This window comes from Phycodurus eques, chromosome 12 (assembly GCF_024500275.1).
Source record: "Phycodurus eques isolate BA_2022a chromosome 12, UOR_Pequ_1.1, whole genome shotgun sequence".
In the NCBI taxonomy this organism is placed as follows: domain Eukaryota; kingdom Metazoa; phylum Chordata; class Actinopteri; order Syngnathiformes; family Syngnathidae; genus Phycodurus; species Phycodurus eques.
In genome coordinates, this window is record NC_084536.1 from 15276290 (window position 1) to 15293484 (window position 17195).

General features: G+C 39.3%; 1 protein-coding gene across 1 annotated transcript in view; it reads left to right on the forward strand.

Moving 5' to 3' along the window:
- LOC133410618 (sodium-driven chloride bicarbonate exchanger-like) overlaps positions 1-14431 on the forward strand; it is a 37847-nt gene extending 23416 nt beyond the window's left edge. The window contains exons 17-34 of the mRNA XM_061692016.1: positions 1624-1781; positions 1861-1948; positions 3382-3528; positions 4537-4631; positions 4729-4903; positions 5583-5716; positions 5824-6069; positions 6207-6312; positions 6614-6775; positions 7431-7544; positions 8354-8515; positions 9682-9933; positions 11258-11326; positions 11526-11699; positions 12497-12616; positions 12693-12757; positions 13214-13312; positions 13835-14431. Of these exons, the coding sequence (XP_061548000.1) occupies positions 1624-1781; positions 1861-1948; positions 3382-3528; positions 4537-4631; positions 4729-4903; positions 5583-5716; positions 5824-6069; positions 6207-6312; positions 6614-6775; positions 7431-7544; positions 8354-8515; positions 9682-9933; positions 11258-11326; positions 11526-11699; positions 12497-12616; positions 12693-12757; positions 13214-13289 (2343 nt within the window). The 3' untranslated portion in view covers positions 13290-13312; positions 13835-14431. The remainder of the gene's footprint in view (positions 1-1623; positions 1782-1860; positions 1949-3381; positions 3529-4536; positions 4632-4728; positions 4904-5582; positions 5717-5823; positions 6070-6206; positions 6313-6613; positions 6776-7430; positions 7545-8353; positions 8516-9681; positions 9934-11257; positions 11327-11525; positions 11700-12496; positions 12617-12692; positions 12758-13213; positions 13313-13834) is intronic.
- The last annotated feature ends 2764 nt before the right edge of the window (positions 14432-17195 follow it).

Below are 17195 nucleotides of genomic sequence, written 5' to 3' on the forward strand. Positions count from 1 at the left end.
TCAAACAACTTCTACTTCAACACACACAGTGCAGCAACATATGCAAACAAAGCCTACACGTACTCAAGCACGTCGTCTTTCTGCTCTGTGGGAAAAGCAACCATTTCTGGAGTTAGTTGGTGACTTTCTCGGCCTTTTAATGATGTTGGATCTCTTCCAGTTGACCTCAGTGCCGCCCAGCGTGTTGCGGCATAACGTGGTATTACACTGAAGGCGTACAACTCTAAATTCAGACTTGCCTATATACTGTAAAAAACTAAAAGACTGCTCAAAAATGTGCATTATAGCGATGACGTGACTAGTGAAACTGCAATATCCCATCAACAACAAAATGAGGATTCCCAATGTGATACACCAGCTGGATTGACACAATTATATGCGTCCTTTACCTGTATTTATGATGAGTGTATTACATTTTAATGGAACATTAAGATGCCAAGGACATCACGTTTATTATTGTAACTTTCTTGTTATGGCTTGAAGAAAGATGGAAAACAAATCCCTGATCAATCCATTCCCACATAATGTACAGTACAGTACATGACTGTGCCCTTTGCACGAGGTCAGTGTCTGATCATAATGTGCTTGTGTGAACATGAAGTTCATCCATGCATATGGTAATCATGCACCTCATCATTAACTGCCTTGCATAAAAATCATACTCAACAATGCATTATAAACATTCTAGATTGTTCTGCTGCTGTATGAGTGCGAACAAGGAACACTCCAGTTACTGCTTGTTACTGCCACATTATTCTCACTGAAAAATCAACACCTTCACTCTGCCCACATTTGTTGCATCATTTATTTCCAAGGCATTGAAAAATAGATGGCAGATTTATTGATTTTTTTTTTAAGAAAATCACTTTCACATCATAATTGTGCTATCTTGAAAGGAACTTTTATGTTTCAGACATTTTCTGTAATGTGCCACAAGAGAACGTATCTTGGTAGATGGTCCAAAATAGTTGTCTGTGCTAAATGTGCTGATGAACTCAACAAATGTTTTATGGCCAAGGATTCATTTATGGAACACAGTTTTATCGTGAGTTATGCCTTTTGCCACATCATCAGTGGATTTAGTGTGATTCTGTGTAGCAAAATAACAACGACGTTCCGATTCATAACACCCCGATTTAAATTAAATATGTATAATATACAGTACGCATAAAAACAAGTTACAGCGTGTACTGAAATCACAATAGACTTCCTTTTTTTCAATTTGATTTCGGGTCTCATTCGGACAGTATGACAAACTTTTACAACCGAGCTTCTCAAACTGCCGCTGGACTGCAATTTTGCAACACTGCTCAGATGTCAAGTGGCAAGCCACGGGCAAGGGAATGAGGATATGCCCACAAAAACTGCAAAGCCAAAGCCCTCAGATGTCGATGGCCTCAGGTCTGTCTGAATATACCTGAGACAAAATAGAAAAAAAAGACTTTTGGGACTTCTTTTATAATTGCTTAGTATATATTTACTTACACTGATGAATACGTTTTCTGTAAATAAATGAATGGTGAAGAATGGCCCTTGCATGCTTTGATTTTTCTGTATGGAGCCTTTGGTCGAAATATTTTGGACACGTCTGCTGTAATCACTGTACTGTACGTCCTCTTTCAGATGGACCTTCATTTCATGAAGAAGATCCCGCCGGGCGCTGAGGCGTGCAATGTTTTAGTAGGAGAGTTGGACTTTCTCAACAAGCCCGTGGTGGCCTTTGTGCGTCTTTCACCCGCCGTTCTTCTCAGCGGGATGGCTGAGGTTCCCATCGCCACCAGGTTAGGATATTAACACCCACCTGGACTTCAGCTGAGCTCCATCCAAGCAATAATGCCATGTTTTTGTGTTTGATGTTAGGTTTCTGTTTATTCTCTTGGGACCCGTTGGAAGAGGCCCTCAGTACCACGAGATTGGACGGTCCATAGCTACGCTCATGACAGATGAGGTAGGGGAGCTCTTTGAAACCAAGGCTCCTGGTTTGCGCGCCGACCAACCGCATGTCATGTTTGCATGAATTCACAGTTGAGCAGAACTCAACAAGATCCGAAAGTGATAGAACGTTTCTCAGCGTGACGTACAGCTCAGAGCTTTTATGACAAGCTTTTGGGGATTAGTCATCCCATTCTGTCCAGGATTTAAGCTGTTGTCCATCATCCGAGTGGAAAAAAATGGCTTTGACATATTCCAAAGTCTTTAATTCTTCTACAAAAAAAAAAGGTATTTATTATTATTTTGGTAAGTGCACTGAGGTGAAGGTCAGTAAAGGATCACAGATGATGACATACTGTATCCTGTCCACTTAACTATTTGAGGTGTGACAAGAAAGAAGTGAGACTGTGGCACCTTCATGACTCAGTGGCACTTGTGGCGTAACATCTTACCACCATTCTGCTATACAGTGGCACCTTAACTTATGGGTTGAGTTCATTCCTTGACCAAGCTCAGAACTTAATTAACTCGGACAACAAATCAATTGGCCCCATTGAAATTAATTAAAATGCCCTTCATCTGTTCCAGGTCCCGTTTGAATAAAGAAAAATAGCACTGCATTGTATTAAAACATGATAAAAGAGAATGTAAATAAATAAACTGGTTTTATGACGTGTAATTACTGTACGAACTGTAGTATATGTGTGTTGGATGTGTGCCTTTAAGGAGCGTGGTCTCGTGAGTGATGTCAGGAGGCGGAGTTAGTCAGTCTGCATGTGAGCGTCTGGCCGTGAGTTGTGGCCTACAGCAGCTCCTGGCGAGTGTTCTCTTTTTTGTATTTGACCATTTGTCCTCTTCAGTAAAAGGCTGAAAGTGCACCAGCGACTGTGAGGGTCCTTGCCTTACAGTACGTTAATTATTCCATATTTCCTTCACTTGATTCGAGCGGTATTGTATCTAACACTCGCTCGTGACTCACATTTTGGCTCACGACACAAAGCAACAGCTCGTAACGTGACAAACTCGTAAGTCAAGGTACCACTGCACTATGGTTCACTTTTGTCACGACTTCCTTTTTCAGGCTTTTTGAACACAGCTGTCACACTTGAGGTGGCACAAACATGGAGCAAAGAATCCATTTCAAATTCCTTTTTTTTTTTTTTAAGGCAAAGAAGGGCCCAAGAGTGTCTTGAACCTTCCCAAGAGGATTTTAGAGAAGATGCAATGTTGTGGCCAACCAACCAGGAAGTCAAGAAGAATTTCAAATGGATTATTTGCTCCATTTCTGTGCTGCCTCCAGTTGCCTGACAAAGCCGGACAACAGTGTGATATGCAAAAAGCCTTGAAAAAAAGAAGCACAGATTGGAAGAAATGAACCAGACTACAGCAGAATAGTGTAGGGCAATCAGCTGAAATTAATGACCACCCTCCACTGGATATTTTCTTCAGGTTTTCCATGATGTAGCATATAAAGCTAAGGACCGAAATGATCTGATTGCTGGGATTGACGAATTCCTCGATCAAGTAACAGTCTTGCCACCAGGAGAGTGGGATCCATCCATTAGAATAGAACCGCCCAAAAATGTACCTTCTCAAGTAAGTGGGACTTCCTTTTCCCCCCCCCCGTTTTCTTTTTTTAATTATTATTTTTTTCTTACTGTAGGACTGTATTGTAGTAATGGCAGTATGCACATTGCGGTTTCTTTTTCACAAGCTAAAGGTCACAAGTTTCTACCAATCTTAAAAGTAGCTGAGTTATTTTTCTTTGTCAGGACTACATTCATGGTTATAAATGAAGATGGCCCAATATGTGAGGATGCAACTGTCAGATTGGTCGGAACAATAGTCCAGTTGGCCCTCTTCAAAGAACAATTTAAATCCCATCCAAAATTTATTTTTAAATTTAAAGTCAGAATCCTGTTCATTTTAAATGATATCAGCACATTGCAGCCCCAAAAGCGGATTTTCAGCCAATATTTTTCACACGTTTATTATGAATTTTAAATGATATCAGCACATTGCAGCCCCAAAAGCGGATTTTCAGCCAATATTTTTTCACACATTTATTATGAATTTTAAATGTTGAAGATTGAGGCAACTAATGCTGCTGTTCCACTGCGCTCTCCCACATTTGCATCTCAACTCAACATGTCGCATTTAGCCACAGTAAAACTGCAGAAAAAGAGGGGACAAACAATGGTTTTAAGGAGGAAAGGAAATGATCAAATTCTGCCCCATTATCAGTATGCTTTCTAACCATATCCATTTGTTACAATGACGCGTCTATAACAAATATGTTCAACCAATGAGTGACCAGCAGTGTTTTACGTCAGCCATAAGGTATCTTCTCGGTATACTTGAAGTCCCGGATGACCAAGTACCAGTGTTAGTACCTCATGGTACCGGCTTTTGCCAATGGAAACCCGTATAGAATGACATGATGACACATGATAGCCAACACAAGTTGAGCAAGGAACCTGAGGTCAAGCACTTTATTTCTCAAAAGAGTTCCCGTTGTCAATATTCACCTTGACGGAATTGAACACGGTTGGCTGTAAACGTTTTGCTCTTCCGACAAACCCAGCGGATGTGTTTGTTGAACAGGAGAAGAGGAAGAAAAATCTCCCAAAGGACTTAGCTGAGGCTAATGAAGAGCAGCATGAAGGCCATGGAGGTCCTGAACTACAGCGCACGGGGAAGTAAGTCAGTCGAAGAAAGCTCGTATTGTTGGGTTTTAGCTTTTTTTTTTTTGGACTAAAATTGTCTCGATAACAATACATTATTTTATATTCCCAGATGGTTTGGTGGTCTCGTTCTCGACATCAAGCGTAAAGCCCCCCACTACCTGTCCGACTACAGTGACGCATTCAGTTTGCAGTGCGTGGCCTCTTTCCTGTTCCTCTATTGTGCCTGCATGTCCCCTGTCATCACCTTTGGAGGACTTCTGGGCGAGGCGACTGAAGGACGCATAGTAAAGCACTCGCTATTTTCATCTTCATGTTCTACAATGAGAAACTGCACTAGGGATGGCCATTTGACAAAATGTCCTTCATCGACTATGAGGACAATTATCAATCAATTATTCGATCAATTGTTGGGAGAATGTGTCCAAATGTTCTGAACTCTGTTTCCATACCAGTGTGTTATCGATGTAGTTAACCAAAAGGGTAGCGTTATGCCCTGCACTGTGGACCATGTGGCTAGCGATTCTACCTCCCAGGAAAAGGTTCTGGGTTCAATTCTCAAAGCTTCCCGTATGGAGTTTGCATGCTCTCCTCGTGCTTCTGTTGGTTTTGTCCGTCTGCACCGGCTTACTCCCACATTTCAAAAATGTGAATGATAGGTTCATTAGACTCTAAGACAGGGGTGGGCAAACGTTTTGGCTCAGGGGCCACATTGACTTTTAAAATTTGACAGGCGGGTCAAGCGAGGATCAGCTGCTTACATATCATGGATGCATGGACAGATGAGTCTCTGAGAACAAGAGTCTCTGTTCTTACAGTTTATGTACAGGTCATTTACTTAAATCCAACAATTACTGAATTATTGTATTGATCAATGCCCATCCCTAAATCGCATCAAAGGGTGCACTCTGTTATATTATAATTATAGTTGCGGATTTATTTCCACTGTCCTTTTCTATTCCCTAGAGTGCGATTGAGTCGCTGTTTGGGGCCTCGTTGACGGGAATTGCCTATTCCTTGCTTGCCGGGCAGCCACTCACCATTCTGGGCAGCACGGGGCCAGTGCTTGTATTTGAAAAGATACTGTTCAAATTTTGCAAGTATGCTTTGATTTGACTGCGACTGAACTCACAAATCATCTCACCCAATATCCAATAAATTGCGAAATCTAACTACACAATGGGATTTTGACTTCCCGTCCCGCCAGGGAGTACGACCTGTCCTATCTGTCCCTGAGGACCTGCATCGGTCTGTGGACGGCTTTCCTGTGCATCGTGCTGGTGGCTACAGACGCCAGTTCCTTGGTGTGTTACATCACTCGATTTACGGAGGAAGCCTTCGCCTCACTGATCTGCATCATCTTCATTTACGAGGCCTTGGAGAAACTGGTCTACATGGGAGACTACTATCCCTTTAACAAGAACAACAACCTGAACAAACTCAGCTTGTACTCGTAGGTGGACAGTCAGTCTCACATAATAGCAAAAGAACACGAGAACAGTGTCATTACTGTACACTTCTTGAAGGACCTGTAAATCTGGCACAGATGTGGGATTATTTAGACACCCAGATGTTTATGTGCATTCCCAGATGTTCATGCGTTGAGCCTTCTGATCCCACCAATGGCACCCTGAAGTATTGGGAATTCAATAACATCACTGCGTCCGAGATCTACTGGGAAGCGTTGGAGGTCAAGGTACAAGTTTTTTCCTGATTTGGGGTAGAAAGAAGATGTAAAAATTATGAACTTACAAAAAGCGAGTTTTTATTTTTTCACCTTAAAGTGGCATGCTCATCCAGATTGAGAACAGAGGAGATTAAGGGCATGTGGGCAGGATTATATTGGATTATTCAGTGCAAATCACCACCAAATTGCATCTTTTTTTTTTACCCACTGTTTCCCACGGACATGGATGCTTGTAAAGCCAATGTGTGGAAACTCATATCTGATTCATTGCTAATCATAACGTCCGACTTGATCTGCTTATCTTTTGCAGGACTGCTTTGAAAAGCGGGGCGAGTTTGTGGGCAGCGCCTGCGGTCCCGACGGACCTTACGTCCCCGACGTTCTCTTCTGGTGTGTCATTCTCTTTTTCTCCACCGTCTTCATGTCCTCGTTCCTCAAGGAGTTCAAGTTCAGAAGTTACTTCCCCACAAAGGTATAGCACACATCGTGTATGGTCAGCCACGTTATATGGGATGATGCAATGTTGCATCCTAGTGGATTCTTGCTAGTACTACAACGTTAAAGATAGTTTAAACCAGTGGTCACCAACCTTTTTTTTGTGTGTGACACAGACCGGTTTTGTACGGAAGCGTTTTGCTGCCACCCCCCCCCCCCCCCCCCCCCCCAAAAAAAAAGGTTCACTATCACGTTATAACGTGATACGTTTCCTGTTATAACGTGATATGGTTCAGGTGATAATGTGATAAATTACACGTTAAACGTGAATAATTTCATGTTAGAACATGAAAAGTTTCACGTTATAACATGAAACGTATTACGTTATAACGTGAAACTTTTCATGTTCTAACATGAAATTATTCACGTTATAACGTAGTTTTGCGTAAAGCAATATTTTGACAGACTGGCATATTAAACAAATAAAAACAACATTATATGGTGGCAGTGAACTCAACTCACTATGCAACAACAGCAATTTTGTCAGGTAATGAACAATTCCTCAGCCACACAAGTTTTACTGTATATATATATAATATATATATATATATATATATATATATATATATGCACGCACAGTTTTCATCCAATTAAAAAAAAAAAAAATTAATAAAGTAATTTTCTTCCATCAGGTGAGGTCCATCATTAGTGATTTTGCTGTTTTCATCACCATCTTCACCATGGTCCTGGTTGACTACTCCTTAGGGATCCCCTCTCCAAAACTGAAGGTTCCTAGTGTGTTTAAGGTAAGTGAGGCTAATAAATACATTTGAAAAAAAATCTACTCAAAGCCCTCACTTGATGTGAAAAAGAACCATGTTTGGTTACTTAAACCCACTGCCTCAATGTACTCGTAAGGTTATAGAACCATATGATTCCTCCTAGTCAAACAGCAAATGTATTAAGTATAAAAAGATCACATTACATCAATACAATTTAAGATAAGTATATCCTATTATCCTTACTAAAAATAAAAAAAATCAAATAATAATGATTTAAGGTTTGGAAACAGTTACTAATGTTAAAAAAGTACAATCATGAATAAAGCACAGTGTCATCGTCTGAGTTCCTTACATATCCTAACTATCCTAACTATATTTATCTGTGTAAATAGGCTTTGTCTTGGAAAATTCCAACAACGTATTCAAACCTGATAAAGATTTTCTAACCGATTTCACAAAGACATTGAATTTTTAATTTTAGTTGCACAGAAAAGCAAGCGTGGTAGCTTGGGTACTGGGATTTTCTGTCTCCACCCTCATTATAAACAAAAAGTAAAACATGAAACTTAGTTTCTTTTTCCACATCTTGTTCAAACTTTAGATAATTAGTCTGAGAATTATCGCTCTTATTAGACTACAAAAGGATGCCCAAGTTTTTGGGCCTCCATTTTAATGTGTTTCCGATGAAGGCTTTCTGTCAAGATGTAGACTGACGACTTAACAAGATGGCCATGGATGTCCGTGGAAAATGAATGGCTATTAATAGTTGACACGTGGGCATCCCTACAGTTAAGTAAATTAAGATCATGTTCAACCAATGCTCACAATTCCAGCCAACCAGAGATGATCGAGGCTGGTTCATCAACCCACTGGGGCCGAACCCCTGGTGGACCGTCGTCATCACGCTGTTTCCAGCTCTGCTGTGCACCATCCTCATCTTCATGGACCAGCAGATCACAGCTGTCATCATCAACAGGAAGGAACACAAGCTTAAGGTACCTCTCAGCCTTTGCTGATGACTAGTTGTCTGTTTTTGAACTAAATTATTTTTGGGAGAGTTGTCTGGTTTTGCAATGAAACAACACCAAAGACCTCTTTTTCAACAAAATTGCTTAATTTGTGTTAATTTAGAATAGCCCTAAATAAAAATTCTTATCTTGGAACCAGAAATAAAAAAAACAAAAACAAATTTTACTCAACTCACAAAAAAGTGAAAGTATTGGAGTGATACAAATTCTTAGTGTGTTTTTAACATGCCAGTAGAAAGCCAAGAAATATGATTCCGTGTGATTCAGGGTGCATTATTGAGGAATTGTGAAGTAAAGTGAAATTAAATATGAAAATATATTATCATTATATCATTCATTATATATTTTTTTTCAGAGCACGAACTAATAAGGAATGTGACAACAAACAAACAAACAAACAAACACAAAGCCCATATTTCACTTCACATTACACAGTTTGGTTTCCCTCCCTTTTTATTTGCCATATTTACACATCTTGCCTGCACACAAAGTAAATTGGATAACACACATACTGACAGTCGGACCAAATTTGAGCATTTCCCCCCCCCCATTGCGATCAAAGTTAGTAAAGTTAGCTAAGAATAAGCTTAAAGTTTAATATGAGGGCAATATTAGCAAGATATTAGCCCTATTCAAATCGTCAAAAAGTGGTTGATTATTTTTTTTGGACAGTTTTCTTTTTAACACATCAATACATTACAACAATAGACAAATATAATGACATTCAAACAAACATTTAAAAAATCACCAAAAATCAGCAGATTTTTCTCTTTGTTGTAAAGTTAAACAAACACTAAAGGAACTCATATCGTAAAGCAATCAAATGTTCAGCCATGTAATGCATATCTTTATTGTTGTGAGCGTTAAGGGACCCAAAAATAAGTTATTTTACTAATTATATATTTTTTCAATTATTCGGCCAATTAATCGGTCATTGAGATTTTACGCTGGCAAATGTCAGCATAAAACAAAACAAAAAACTATCAGTCGGACCCTAGTAAGGATGTAACAATTTTTCACAGGTCCCACGTTAGAATGTACTAAATCTGTCATTTTGCTATTTGTGACCCACCTAAGAATGAGTCTGCAGACAAAAATCTTTCTGTGGTGACTGACCTTTCCCCCCCTTGTAGAAAGGCTGCGGCTACCACCTGGATCTGTTCATGGTGGGCCTGATGCTTGGCGTGTGCTCCCTGATGGGCTTGCCGTGGTTCGTGGCGGCCACCGTCCTCTCCATCACGCACGTCAACAGTCTGAAGCTGGAGTCGCAGTGCTCGGCGCCAGGCGAGCAGCCCAAGTTCCTGGGCATCAGGGAGCAACGTTTCACCGGCCTCATGATCTTCGTGCTCATGGGCTGCTCCGTCTTCATGACGTCTGTGCTCAAGGTCACATACTCACTCGCTGGCTCTTTATTTTGTTCTTATTTAAAATTTAGTCGTGAAGAAAGTGGACCTTCATGTATGTTGAAAGACACTTACTGACCAGGTCCACCTGGACAATCAAGTGTGAGCCAATGAAAGGGCTGCCACAGAGGTGGCAAAAGTTCTCAAATTGTGTACTTAGGTAGAAGTACGGACACTTGTTTTAAAAGTACACTGAAAAATGTACTGATTCCTCTCCTTTACATGAAGAGGGTTTTTGCACTTTAAAAGGAGAGCACTTTTGTCATATTTGTTAAAACATTCATTATGATATATATGATCCGTGAAAATAAATCAGCCATCTCTGGCTCCATCTCGTGCCTCTTATTTGCGATACAAGAAAGCCTCGCACCACAAGAAAAACAACCAATCAGAGACATAAGGCGTGTCAATCATTAGTCGCGCAGGCACACTCATTTCAGGCGCACCCCAGTGGCCTCACAAATTTTTCTTAATTCAAACCAAAGTCACGCCTTCTGTCTCTAATTGGTTGTTTTTTCTTGGGCGCAGTGGCACAAAATGGGGCCAGAGAGAGCTGATTTTTTTCACAGATCATATTTATCATGTACTTCTGTCAAGCCATAGTGACTCTTTTAACAAATATGATGGAAGTGATTTTTTTTCTTTGTTTTGAAAATTGCAAATATACTAAGTAAAATATACTAGATCAAACTAAAAAATATCAGACTCTGAAATGAAGATAAATATAAAAGCAAAACAAAAACAAATATTAATTAATTAATTAATCAATTACGCACAATGCCCGTTTTGACAACTCAGCCCAAAAGAATATTTATGTATTATTATTATTTTAATGAAGAACTTGCTAGCCTGTATGTGTTTTTTTCAGATTAGACTGACCATTTTTGAATATCAGAAACTGGCATCACATCACATCATTCTTGGAGGTGACTACATCAAACAGTTATCGTAGATCAGGGCACGGACGAGGAATATCTTGCTTTGCCATTAAAAGGGGGGTGCGAGCATCCATTTACTGCTGCTTCCAGCATAATTATAATTATTACAGTGGAACCGCGATGTAACAGACTAATATGGGTGAGGGGCCGTCCGTTAAATCAAGTTGTCTGTTAAATTGAGGCACTTTTTTTGTGGCCTAAAGATGCCAGTACTATGTCCATTAAATCGAGGCCCGTAAAATGGAGGTTCCACTGTATTTGTCAAGTTTTTATATTTCTTTGGGGACACCGCTATTGTATTGGATCGTGTCAGATTGCGCAAGTGTTCTTCATTAATGTCGATAACATATGTGTTTGTTGTCCTTCAGTTCATTCCCATGCCCGTCCTGTATGGTGTATTTCTCTATATGGGAGCATCTTCCCTCCGAGGAATACAGGTACATCCACCAATTTTACAAAAAAAGGCATGTATAACTCTGAATTGACATTGCTGTTTTCCACAATTTTGCCATTTCTTCGTGCATAATTGTATGTTTTATCACGTTATCTCCTCTATATTTCCATCTAAACTGCTAATACGTTGTCCATTGGCCTCTGTCATCATTTAATATACTGAATCAGTTTTGTTCTCGCCAGTTCTTTGACCGTCTCACACTGTTCGGCATGCCAGCCAAGCACCAGCCAGATTTCATCTACCTGCGTCACGTACCCCTGAGGAAGGTCCATCTGTTCACTTTCATCCAGCTCAGCTGTTTGATTCTTCTGTGGATCATCAAGACCTCCAAGGCCGCCATCGTCTTCCCCATGATGGTGCGTACATGACTAAGCTTATTCTGACTCCCACTTCTTCCTTGGTCTTTAAGTGTCAGACAGGGCGTGCCATGAAAAAGAGGGCTTGCTTATTAAAGTCATACTTGTTTTGGATAACACACTAACAAAACCTCATTAAGCTGATTGCTTGGATTCGACTTCTAAACAAAAACATGAGATACGAACACTGCATGGTGGCAGGAAACTCAACTCAACTCACTTCCCAACAAGTAGCAGTTTGGTACATAGGGTAAGATTTTTCAAAAAACAGGCTCCAAACCTATCCAAGTTTAAGTTGACTGTCAAACTACAACATAAATCAACAGGAATGACATATTATCTATTTCAAACAACAAGTCCGCTAGCTTAATGCTAACACATAATGGGAAACGCCATAGACGGCCTAATGAATAGCATCGGTGTCGTGGTGTTAAAACCCTGTTAAGCGAAGGATATTTGAACACAAATGATGGAGGAACACATGTAGACAGATAATATAACAATACCCACAGACATATTCTTTATCCTCTGAGAAGAACAACAAATACGATGACTTACTGAGGAGTGCGAAATGTCTGTCTCCATGTATATCCGTATGTCTGTATTATGGTGCCTTCATGTGGCCAAGGTGCGCACATCAGAAGGCGCAGCACAATGTCCATTAAATTGAAGGAAAAAAATGTTTGAGTTCTTTACATTCTATTTAATTGTCATTACTGTATATGTTTTTGTACAGTATAATATTTTAGAGTGCTATTTTTCTACTTCTAAACACTTTAAACAAAAATTCTCCTCAGGTGTTGGCTCTGGTGTTCATCAGGAAGCTGATGGACTGGATCTTCACAAAGAGAGAGCTGAGCTGGTTGGACGACCTCATGCCAGAGAGCAAGAAGAAGAAGCTGGAGGATGCTGAGGGGGTTGGGGCATTTGCCTGATTTGCCTGCATGATTACTATTTGTTTTACTCGTCAAATACATTTTACTCGATTTGCAGGAGGAAGAACAGAGCATCCTGGCCGAGGAAGAAGGCGTAGTGCAAGTGTCAATGGAGGGATGCAAGTGAGCACGATCTGCATATTGCATTTCCTTATCATGTTTGTCTTTCATTATTATGTTTGTTACTTCCTTACATTTATATGCAGTCATGGAAATAATTATTAGACCGCCTTCGGTTCTTCAATTTCTTGTTCATTTTAATGCCTGGTACCACTAAAGACATATTACCTGACGAATACAATGAACGCGAGAAAAATATAATACTTTGTCCAATTTGACATGCTTAAACTTAATTGTATTCTCAGTGATTTTGGTTACTCTAAAAAAAAAAAAAAAACATAGAAAGGGCTAGACTTCAGCTCTTAAATTCAACTCTTAAGAGATATTTTTGTTGTTATCATTTTACTTGTAAAAAATGTAGCTTTAGTTGTACCAAGCTTTAAAAATGAACAAAACACCGAAGGTGGTCTATTCCTTTTTGTCGTGACTGTAAGTGGGTTCATCCCTTATATTCCGCAGAGGTTTACCCATCATCAACATCACGGATGAGATGTCCAAAGGTTCTTTCGGAAACACTTGGAATGCCACAAGCTAGGACATTTGCAAAAACATTTTATGGTAAGATAATTAGAACACTTAATTTATCGATGTACTGTAGTTCAATTCAAAAAGTGAAACTTGTAAATTTACGACACACAGTGGGAAATATTTATTGCTAATTTTTCATTCTTTTAGTCCATTTGAATGGATAAAGATTATTTGAGATTCGAGTGTTTGGAGTTTCGAACGTGCTAATTAAACAAATTAAACTCGTATCTCTGTAGTGTATATTATATTGGGTTCTAATTGCCATATTTAGCTTCTAATGCCAGTAGATGCTTCATTTCCCCCTCTTAATAATATATTGAAACTGAAATGTTGATATTGTGGTCCAACTTTGCAGGGACAACTAACTAACTTACGATAGAGCCACTGTTGAATGTATTTTGGTTGGGAATTATTATTATTATTATTTTTTTTTATATACATACAACAGGCCATATCATTGTGGGCGGTTCAAATGCTGAGTGGCTAGTAACTCTGGGAAACCACTAACCATAGTGGCTGGTTAATTCAGTGTCTTATTTCTTATGTTGTCAGGTGAAGACAACATTGGCAGTCCTCCCACACAACATTAACCTGTGCCCTGAGGAACTGTGAATTATGGAACAGGACACCGGAATGTGTTTGTCTCTGAGCTGTCTTAGTGTTTTTTTATTTATTTATTTATTTATCCTTAGCCCTTTATATCATCTCGTAATCTGTGTAAGTGAATCAGCATATGAAACCACGTGAGGAACTCTCATTGTCTCATGCTAAAAGCTTTGTTGAGGTCAAACTGACCTCATTAAGAGAGCACTTTGTATTTATTTTGTATTATAGTTCTGTTGTTTGCTTATATCTGTTCGTCTTAGTTGTCGTCAGAGATTTATAAAAAAGGGAGAAAAGCCATAATGCAATATGAAAGTGATGGCAACGGTTACTGTATGTGCACACCATATCGTAACTTGTCATACTTCTCATACTTATATGCTTGTATGATATTTGGTGTGGTGTAATTTATATATTTGATCAAAACATCTAATATTGTAATCCTTAAAAGGTAAATAAGATATTGTAATAGTTCAATGTTGATATACAGTAAGGCTTGTGTGTCAGAAATGTGTAATTTCAATCATTAATCATCAATTAATACACTTGAAACATGAATTGATCACATTTTTGTGTTATTTTTTCTAAATACTTTTCAGAGCACGGCTATTGGTCTGTGTGGACCACCACATGCGCTTTCAAAATTTCCAATCTAAAATGTTGACACGTAGCGTGCTTCCATCCATTTTCTGTAGTGCTTGTCCTCATGAAGGTCACGGACAAGGTCAAGGGTGAGCTGGAGCCTATCCCAGCTGAATTTGGGGTGAGATGCCACCTTAAACTGGCCGCCAGTCCGTTGCAGGACAAACGACCATTCACACAGATTTGCGCCCAAGGACAATTTTCTGTCTCTAATCTCACAACTATGAAAAGCCATTTGAGCATTTATGCGATATACTTGATATCCATCTGAAGGTCCATGTACTAGTACACTGTTTGTACTCACTAGTTACTCAATCCAGCTACTAGTCACTCATGTTTTTCCCTGCACTACTTCATGACATTTCTCCACATGAGAGCAACTTTGGCATATAAACTGGACAACTACATGTTACTGTAAGTCACAGATATCAAACTGGTGGCCCAGCTGTCATCGGGCAGGAGGCGGGGTACACCCTGAACTGGTTGCCAGCCAATCGCAGGGCACATACAAACAAACAACATTCGCACTCACATTCACACCTACGGGCAATTTAGAGTCCCCAAGTAATGCATGTTTTTGGCATGTGGGAGGAAACCGGAGTGCCCGGAGAAAACCCACGCAGGCACGGGGAGAACATGCAAACTCCACACAGGCGGGACCGGGGATTGAACCCCGTTCCTCAGAACTGTGAGGCTGATGCTCTAACCAGTCGGCCACGGTGCCGCCCCTGAGCGGGTCATAACTTCAAAAATCCTACTACATTGGTAGGTATATTTAAATTAGTACAATAAGCTTTCTGTAAATCAATCCATTACATTTTTGTCTATGACTCACTGTAATTGTAGCCTTACTTCACATAAACACCCGTTGCATTGTTCCGTGTCTATGTTGCTATTGTTTTAAATGGCCTATTAATCGAAGATGTGACCGTAGAGTGTGTTGAAGTGGCCCGAAGTTTGTGCTTGGCAGATGTTTGAAGAGCTTTCGGATGACAGCTGAGAGAGGCGACACGTCCCAAAGCGCGTCACGCTGTGGGCTCTGCCACCTTATTATTTTGGCGGAGGCGCTGGAGAGTGACGACCCGCCGGTCCACAACTCGGAGCTGATTGACACGATTTCCCTTCCCAGTGACATGTTGATAACGCGTCATCTTGTTACCTGCTAGATATCCCTTTTCTCATCATTAATGGAAGGAATAAAAGAATGTCTGGGAAGAAAAAAATTAATATGAAAAAATGATGTCAAATTATATAAAATAATGACAAAAAGATGATTTTATACATAGTTTTACATTTATACATGCAAGTATATATATATATATATATATATATATATATATATATACGTAATGTAGCCTAGCAAGCTAGTGCTAGCAATAACGGTTGTAACTAAACATGCCAGCGTTGTGTCAAATCATGCTCCACAGTTTTTGTGTGTGTAAAGTAAACTAATTTAATTACAATAAGTTAGCAACCATTACTTCTGTCATGTTGTAATATTGGTTTGGCCTGACTGATTAGAATACACGATCTGACTAGAGCAGTGATTTCCAACCTTTATGGAGCCAAAGAACATATTTTACAATTGAAAAATCTCCTGGCACACCAACTAACAAAAATATAAAAAACACAACAAATTACTGTATGTACTTCCTGCCATCTAATAGAAGACCATCAATTTGTCTGTCACTATGCCTCACTGGCATAAATAAATGAAAGATAGATACATTATATATTGTGAATATTTTTTTGGGAGCAATTAAGTACACAGTTATATGCAATATATGAACAAGTAATTTAAATAGACACATTGCTCCAGCTTGTGATCGGATCGGTGATCGGTTATCGTTTTTTTAAACTCGCTGATCAGTGATCGGCCCCAAAAATCCTGATCGTATAAAGCCTAATATGGTACTCCGGAAATGAAAAAATGAAAAAAACAGAAGTAGGTAATGCAGAATTCAGCCCAATTATTAAAGATTTAAAGCGTTTGTCTGTAAAAATGAAAAAAAGGACTGAACCTTCAATAACTGACAACGTTCCAAAAGGTTTATATTGCCTATAGATGCCTCAAAAGGACACCAAAGCACTACTTCAATATTAACCAGGGCTTCGGCCTGTCTAATAGAAGCTCCTCCCCTCACTTTCACATAGTTCCTTGGCACCAAGATTCCAAAGCTCTACTTTTGTCTCCTTGAAGTTCCGCAACTCACTTCGACATAGTTTTGATATCAAGTATAAACAAGATGGTGCCAAAACACTACTTTTGTCGAAATGAAGCTCCTCAACTCACTTTGACATAATTCCTTGGCAACGAGATCCCACAAGATGGTGCTAAAGCCGTACTTTGGTCTCCATGAAGCTTCTCAACTCACTTCAACATAATTCATTGGCAACAAGATGTCACAAGATGGCAGCAAAGCACTTCTTTTTCATATAAAACAAACATTTACATATTTTTTATATCTGTAAAATACCTGAAAAAATGTTTGAAAAAAAATACACACAGACAGTAATTATATGAAGATGCTCGTCAGCCTTTATATTGCAATTTATACAGATTATATCAAATACCCATACTATATATTGCACTTTTTGAGAAGTGGTAGATCAAATGTTTGATTGTAACATTCCCATTCAAATTAATGTGAGCATGAAAGAAGCATTT